This window comes from Triticum dicoccoides, chromosome 1A (genome assembly GCF_002162155.2).
Source record: "Triticum dicoccoides isolate Atlit2015 ecotype Zavitan chromosome 1A, WEW_v2.0, whole genome shotgun sequence".
Lineage (NCBI taxonomy): Eukaryota > Viridiplantae > Streptophyta > Magnoliopsida > Poales > Poaceae > Triticum > Triticum dicoccoides.
The window spans coordinates 459,921,150-459,929,223 of record NC_041380.1 but is presented as its reverse complement, the minus strand read 5'-3'; the positions used below and the strand labels follow the sequence as shown (position 1 = coordinate 459,929,223).

The 8,074-nt window shown below is 44.2% G+C and overlaps 1 protein-coding gene across 1 annotated transcript; it reads right to left on the bottom strand.

Moving 5' to 3' along the window:
* Positions 1-1,003: 1,003 nt before the first annotated feature.
* Positions 1,004-7,176, bottom strand: LOC119278876 (autophagy-related protein 18h-like). Its single transcript, XM_037560225.1, has 9 exons — positions 6,988-7,176; positions 5,851-6,312; positions 5,318-5,752; positions 4,949-5,194; positions 4,046-4,870; positions 3,807-3,970; positions 2,368-2,492; positions 1,664-2,287; positions 1,004-1,560 (listed from the first exon to the last, which is right to left on the bottom strand). Exons 1-9 carry the CDS (start codon positions 7,159-7,161, stop codon positions 1,556-1,558), a joined length of 3,060 nt encoding a protein of 1,019 aa, XP_037416122.1. The 5' UTR covers positions 7,162-7,176; the 3' UTR covers positions 1,004-1,555.
* Between the last annotated feature and the right edge of the window lie 898 nt (positions 7,177-8,074).

Genomic DNA, 8,074 nt, shown 5'->3' with positions numbered 1-8,074 from the left:
TGGGCTTTTTCGGGCCGGGTCGGGCCGGGCCGGCCAGGGCGGGCTGCCCATGGCCAGGTCTAATCGTCATTCACTGCCACCCCGCCGAACCACCATGCCGCTATCAAACCACCACCAATTGTTGCGCCACCATCCAAGAAGAGAGGAAGAGAGAGAGATGTTATTGACAAGTGGGGCCACATGTCAAAATCGGTATTGGGGAATGGATTGTTGGAGAGGGAGAAAGTATTACACCTACATACCTCAAATCTCTATCTTTTCTTTGCTATCTCCACTACTTAAAAAGAATGTAAGATTTTCATTTCACCTTTCTTCCCACCACCCATTCGTCCAATCTTCCATGTACTCTATATGATAATCAATCAACTTAATTTACTTACCTTCTGAACCAATTTTATTTTAATTTACTTACCAAATTTTTAATCAAAATACGCCCTTCGTCTCAAAATTCTTATCTTAGATTTGTCTAGACACGGATGTATCTAATATTAAAACATGACTTGATACATCCATATTTAGACAAATCTAAAACAAGAATTTTAGGACAAAGGAAGTATAAGGTAATTCACAGTCAGATTGATACATTTATTTACACAATCGCATTATTATTAGCATGTAAATCACAAGCTAACGTAGTAGAATATTTATATGCCATTGCAACTGGCGGGCGTTGTTCTAATTTATTAAAAGAGGCCCGACAACCGATTATCGGGAAGAGTAATTTATTAAAAGAGGCCCGACAACCGATTATCGGGAAGAGTGAGTGAAACGGAACAAGGTGGTTCCACGTGGGAATATACCCTGAAAGCCTGCCCCAAATTCACACCAGACTTGCTAAATAGACACATCCCACACATGTAATTTCCGTAGCAAGTGTCCTTGCGAACATACAGAAAATGCTGTGACTAATTATCTTCCAACACTAGAAGCCACTTGTAATTCATCATAGCAGCAGTCAATTACTGAGCATGCAACACAGACAGAAAGGAAGAGCAGAACATAGCGACTTCGTAAACAGAAATCTTTCACTGAATGTTTATACAGTTATGTCACATTAATCGTTGCCAGCATTCCTTTCTCTTAATAAAACATGAAAGTATGTACAAATAAACATGGAACATTCACAGGCCCTGGCAGGAAGCAGTCAACAAATATGGCTCGCCAGGGTTTCAGACCATCCAAATGTCCCAGAAGTGTATCTCACGAAACAAATGGGTCTTACAGTATGTACAAAGCAAACAGAAAAAGGGCGGGCCAAGTGTCGCGGCAGGCAGTGGCAGCTTCTCGACAAACACCAAACTCCCTTCCTTCCGTGGATTAGTAAATTGCCTGGAGGGATCTTCGACTCAAACTCCAGAGTGAACTCTTCCGGCAAATAAACATGGAGCGCAAACTTCACCTTCCAAATATGTACCAAACATTAGATTATCGACGCGGCACAACTTTATTCCACGGAAGCCTACTAGAATTCCACCATTTTCTACATAATATTGCACACTGAATGGTGTGGCAACTGTTTACCATTATCTATCCCAAGTAAAGCAGTATAGTAAGTTCAACCTGCCACAAAGACAGAACAGAGATCAGCGCAAACACAAAAGTACAATCACCAACAATTAAGTTCAATGATGACCTTTCTATCATCACTTGCGTTGTGTATTACCTTCTTCACTGAAGGCGAAAACCCCTCCAAGCATGTCATCGTTGTCCCCATCTTCCTCGGGCTTCTCTCTCTCACAGTGGCTGCTGCTGCTGTCAGCATCAGTAACAGCTTCAGTTAACTCACGGCAGTCATCGAGTTCTGATATTTTACAATAGCCCTCTTGGAAATACTGGGTAAACTCTCCAGAGTTCTGAGAACCAGGTGTTTCATTCTGTCCAGAATTGACGCCCGTGTGACCTCCACTTGGGATATCAGTAATGGCACCATTGCTGACTAGAGAATTATTGGTTATTTCAGGCCCGCATGATTCGTTACTTGCGGGAGAAGGTGATCCATTATCAAGAGGTCCATCCAAGAGGGAATAGTTGCTCAATGGTCTGATGTGTGATGGTAAACAATCCACACCCTCTATAGACTGAGGCATGATGGTGGATGCATTTGTTCCATTTGGTGTAGACACATAGCCAATGCTCCCATTATCTACTTTGTGATTGGCAGTCAAATTTCTAGCTTCAGGAGATCCAATAGAATTGCACTTTTCCTTTGGCAGCATATCCACAGCAGGAATAGGTCCAGAAAATAACTGCCCAGCTAAACCATTCATGTTCTCTGTTTTTCTCATATCTGCAAGATTAAGCATCTCTTTCAATAAACAATTATAATGGAGATAAACAGTAAGTTCAAATTTCACAACGTATATTTACCAGTGTAAAATCCAGATATATGAGGCACTGGTTTGGGTCCATATGCATCACTATCCTTTGCCGAGCTATACTGTGTGTTGTCAATGGCGGATAATGCATTCTGAAATTGTCGGCTTGCAAGGTTGCTGCACATTTCAATATATTATTTATTTCACATGTCAATAACTGATGAAAAACAAAACTTGGTTTGACTACTTAGCACCAAGTAACAAAACTCAATATATTCTTTATTTCCTTTGCCCTGTTTATCTCCATGGTACTTATTTCCAGCACTATGACTATGAGTTAGTAACAAATAAAATATTCCCTGGGTAACTCAAAAGTTGCATTGGTTGTGTAAAAAGTATATGATAGTGCAAACCTATGCCCTGAAAAACGACAAGCATGACACGTTCATATGCAAACTTCAAGCAGATGATGATGTCAAATAAAAAAGCATTTGAGAGGAGAAATGTGATAATCTAACCAAAGGTCTACTAAGTTCATCAACGACAATGGCATCACTTATGGCTTGCTAAATCTGGCAAAATTACACTTTAGCAATAGAAAATTAAACTATATCCTACACTTACAAGAGGGAAGACAAAGAGTTTTGCAAGAGAGTAATTCAAAGAATTTAAGTGTATGTTGCTAAAGGATCCCCTTTTGAGCAAAAAAATGAGATAATCCATTAGGTAGATTTTGGGGAAATCCCTGAGTTGATTTAGTAGATTAGTTACAGGGGCCCAAAATTCACAAGTATAAACAAGACTTGGTGACACAGATAAACATAATCCTTTGTAAGCTTGGAAGAAAACTTGGGCGAGTCCAACTTTATAATTTTCCATTAAAATGTGTGCTAGACAAGCCAGTTAGACAGGTAGAATCAATACTTTTGAGAGTAACAATACACGTCAGCGCTGACATTACAGGTTATCTAATTTTGGGCAGTGACAGAATAGTGTGATTGCTTCAGGAGCTTCTTGGCAGTTTACAGAAGCATATGACCTTTTCAAGAATTATCATTTAACATAACTTATGAATTTACAAACAGAAATTGATATCTTCAAACTAGAAATTGCTGATATTTACAAACTTATGAACATATTTAGCAATACAAAATTGACATCCTATGCTCAGACTATAGATCAAGACACTGGACGATAATACTGAAAATTAAGTGCATTGCACTACTTGCCTATAGCTTGGTGTACAACTGTACAACAGCAATACAAAACAAAACAGAGCACGATTACCGGCAGAGATGTTCTAAACATATAATTTGACCATAGCAGCATTTAAATTGGTATGAAATTCAACCCCTTGATATCATTAAATAGTGGGAAAAATATTATCTGAAAAAAAAACATAAGCAGCCAGCAACTAACAGAGATAGAACAGTAGACAACAAACAGAAAAGACTAGAATAACATTTTTCTTTCATGATAATTTGGCATTACCTATTTTGCTCAGGATAGTGGAACTGCTTAAACACAGGGAGCAGTTCCCTCCTCCTGAGTTCAACCTCATGAAGAGCCAGCTTTTCAATCTCAATTTCCCCACCATGAACGCTAACAGCTTCCCCTGACTCTGTAGCAGGATGATCCATCACGTAGAAGCAAATCTACATATACATGAAAGATTGTTCAATATCCATTCTGTAAAATTTAGTGATGGTATCAAGACATTGCAGGCCAACCTTAGACTTCTCCCATATGGGAATCCGCCATGAGCTTATCTGAACCTCTGCATTTGAGAGATACCAGCTTGATCTTTCTTTAACTTTCATAACCTCTTTTCTGGATACACCATCATTTGATGGAGTGAAATCAGAATGGTCACTATCCTCACAGTCAGAAGTGTCCGGTGTCATCATCCTGTTTAGTTGGTTGTGGAATACAACATTTGCAATGTCCTGGTCTCTTTCAGGCCAGTTTGTCCGACGACAAACATCCCACCATTGAACTGGCTCAGCGGTAACATGCAACTCATCATCTTGGAGCTGCAAATGGCTGCCAGGCCCAACTGTTGGGCTGTTATCAGAGGATTCAGAACCCGAAGAAGGCAGAAGTTCATGTTGAATAACATGACCAGACGGTGAATACACCAATAAATGCTCCAAAGCATTAGCCTTCGACGGAGCCGGCAGAGAACCTTTGTAAATGGAATTGTAAAAAATAGCAGTTATAGCACCAGATGGCACTGATAGTTTTCCACTTGCAGAAGCAGCCACGTTGCTGACTGTATTTAGCCAACTAGAACCATTGTTTTTTATCCTACTGACCACCGAATTTGTCACAGTTGATGGCACAGGATGAAGCTGTTGATCCATAAGAAATGATGGCTTTGACCACCATGGCCTTGACTGACATGGAGCAAGAGGCGGCCCGTCACTGTGAGAATTCTGTGGCTGCAAACTTGAATCACCCCCAAATGGAGACAATGTAAAAATATGGCAAGTGCCTCGTGCTGAAACAATAGATACCCACTGGCTAAAATGACTAAAAGATATGTCCTGTATGACCTGCAAGTAAACACAAGGTAATTAAAAATAATGACATGGTTCTTTTAACAGAACTTGATAGTTTCTGTGTAACCATACCGCTGCTGTCATGCCACGATACAGTTTGTAAAGGTGAACATGAGATGATGCCCAATCATATCGTTTTGAACCTGAGCCATTAGCAATGCAGGTTGGCATGATCCGGAAAACATTTATGTTGTGGCCATGAACAGAGGCTGTGACCAAAAGGGTTCCACTAGGATCAAAACAAAGAGCAGATATAGGACTGGTGTGAGCCCTAAACTGTGATATAACAACTTTGGAGGTAACATCCTTGATGATAACCTGCAAAAGTCCAATAAGATATCATTAATCTGAAACACTGACGCATTAAAGAATACATATTTTCTTTAATGTGCTATACTTGTCAAAGATAAAAAAAGAAAGCATAGACAAGCCTCAACTAACCGTTCCCGCATTGTCAGCTTCAAGTGGATGCACAGTGGAGGGAAGTTTGCCGGATCTCCTTCCTGGACTTGATGACAGAGGAGAATTAGAACCATCAGGCAGCAGTTCTTGGCAGTACTTTGACAGTGTTTTGTACCCCACATCACCAAGATTGATTATACCAGCAGCTATTTGCTTACTGGACTCCATTGCATATCTAGCAACTAAGGTTCCATTGCTAGGAGAAGTAGATGGGCTCACTCCTGGAGAAGGTGTGAGGTTCTGTGGGCTCAGACGACCAGTGCTGGATAATACAGGACCATTGGGAGCATAAGCTAACCATCTTGAGCCAACAGACATTGGACCATACCCAATGTTTGCTCCAGGTGCCCCTTGTAAAGGATATGATAAGACGCTGAACTTGTTCTCAAGAGTTACAGCATCAAAGCAGTAGATCTGGAATGTAGCAGAAAAATATAAGAACACATATATACAAGTTTGTGCATCTTTGCCAATATCATTTACACTACGAAATAAGAAAACCAAGAACTTACTTGCGCTGCAAGTGCTACGGCCACAACCCGGGGGCTGCAACGAACTATATATACAGCAGACCGGAATCTGAGAACATGTACATAGGTGTGAGACTTCAAAGAGTAGAAGCGAACAACTGTTGGGGTAGAAATGCAGTTTCCAGATTGAGGTTCAGTGCTTGTATCCCTGATCAGTGCACTTAAACGACCACCCTGAACCATACCCAAGCCATTTGTCTCATCCCCAGCAACAACCAGAAGCATAGGATGTGATGCCCTAAATCCTTCAGTTTCTTCAGAGTAAAGTGGTGTGGGTTGCATTTGTAAAAAGGTAACTGGACCATCGCGTTTTGAGACCAATTCACAAACATTTGCAGCATCCTCAACATCAAGCACTTGAAACCCGTTAGAGTAGCCAACGAGCAGAACATGCTTGAAAGATGACGCACGAAGCTCTAATTTGTCAAATCCAGCCCACAAAACCTGTTCACATATGAAACGTCAAGACTGAATACTGTCAGTGAATTTGCAAAGATATAAGGAAGCACGACGGTAGGTTAAGGAATTAAGAGCGGTTGACTAACGATAAAAGAAGATGAACCAAGCATTAACCAAATAAGTACAATAGAAACAAGATACCCCTGTTGAGCTGATTCCAGAAAAAAAGGAAACATACCATCCTAACACAAGCTTAAATGTAGCATGGATGTGCAAATTGGTATCAAACAGACAGCTGGCAATATCACAGCAGCATTATAGTGGCAAAAATAGGAAATTTGAATTCACCAAACTGTCCACCATGTATGTAGCTAACTAGAATTTCATCCATTGTATTGTAGGACTGGAAACGTCCAACTAGTTACTCCGTATATCTTAATTAACAATTCTACTATGTGCCAACTTCAACTTCATTGATGGTCAACTGAACTCCGACTTGGTTAGTTGGCCATGGAATTCTGAATCTATGCTTAGATAAGATCTAGCAAGTCGGATTACTGACAGACCATAACGACCTACCAAAAATCGGCATGCAATCAAGTGTACAGTTGCGAGTATAATTGAGCAGAAGTAACACTAGTAGCAAGTTCAACAACAGTTGTCTGCAACAGTGGGGAAAAAAAGGAAGTTTTGGAGGTGGTTGCGGCGGGCGGAGGCGACCTGGTCCTTCTCGTCCTCGGCCTGGGGGGCGATGGAGGCGGCGACGGAGGCCCCGGCGGAGCGCACCGTGGAGGCGACGGAGCCGGCGTTGGACGAGACCGTCTTGAGGCAGGACGATATAATCCGCAGCGAGCTCGGCAGCAGCCCATTCCTCCCCCCCTTCCCCTGCTTCATCCCCCCGCGCTCCTCCTGCTCCTGCAACACCTCCTCCCCGGAGACCGACGCGAGCACCGACCCCTCCGACTCCGCCGCCACTAGCACCCGCGGTCCCCGCCGCCCATCCGCGATCGCCGCCTCCGGCGCCGGCGAAGCCCAATACCATCCGCAGTGTCCCTGCTCCGGCCGATCCCCCCCTCCGGCCACCGCGATCCGCGCAGTCAGCTCTCGACCATCTCCCTCCTCCGCCGTCCCTCCCCTCTCCTCCGGCGATTCCACGCAGACCGGAACCAGAACCAGAGCCAACAACTCCTCCTCCTCCTCTTCCCTTGGCTTCTCCCTTTTCTCTCCTCTCTTGGTCTCTCTCCTGGCTGTTGCTTTCGTGTGCCTATCTCCCTCCTCTCCCTTAAATAAATCCCGAGAAATCAATCCATCCCCTCCGCTTCGCCTCCCCCCTCTTCCGCTACCCGTCCCCGACCCCGACGCCCCCCGCGCCCCCTGCCGCCCGGGCCCCACCCGTCACCCGACGGTTCCCCCGCGTGTGCGCGTGGCCAGCGCCCGGCCCGGGGGAGGGGTGCCTGCACGCAACGGGGAATATGGCAAAGGGATATCTCCCCTCCCTCTCTCCCTCCCTCTCTCTCTCTCTCTCTTTCACCCGCCGCTGCAGCAAGCTGCTGCCCACGCGACCGCGCGCCCCGGTGCTGTGCCGCGGACGCCATCCCACTTCCTCGTGTGCGGAAAAAGAACATTTTTATTTACACTGTTTATTATCTGCGCCGGTGCACGTTGCTTCTGCGCGCACGTCGGCGTTGGCGTCGGCGTTCGGGTTGCACATCGTGTTGCCATCCATCGGTCCGCCAGGCTTGGGTTGCACGGCTGCGACCGGGGAAACCGCGGGGCTGGCTTATCCCGTTGTTGGCGTGCCGTTTCT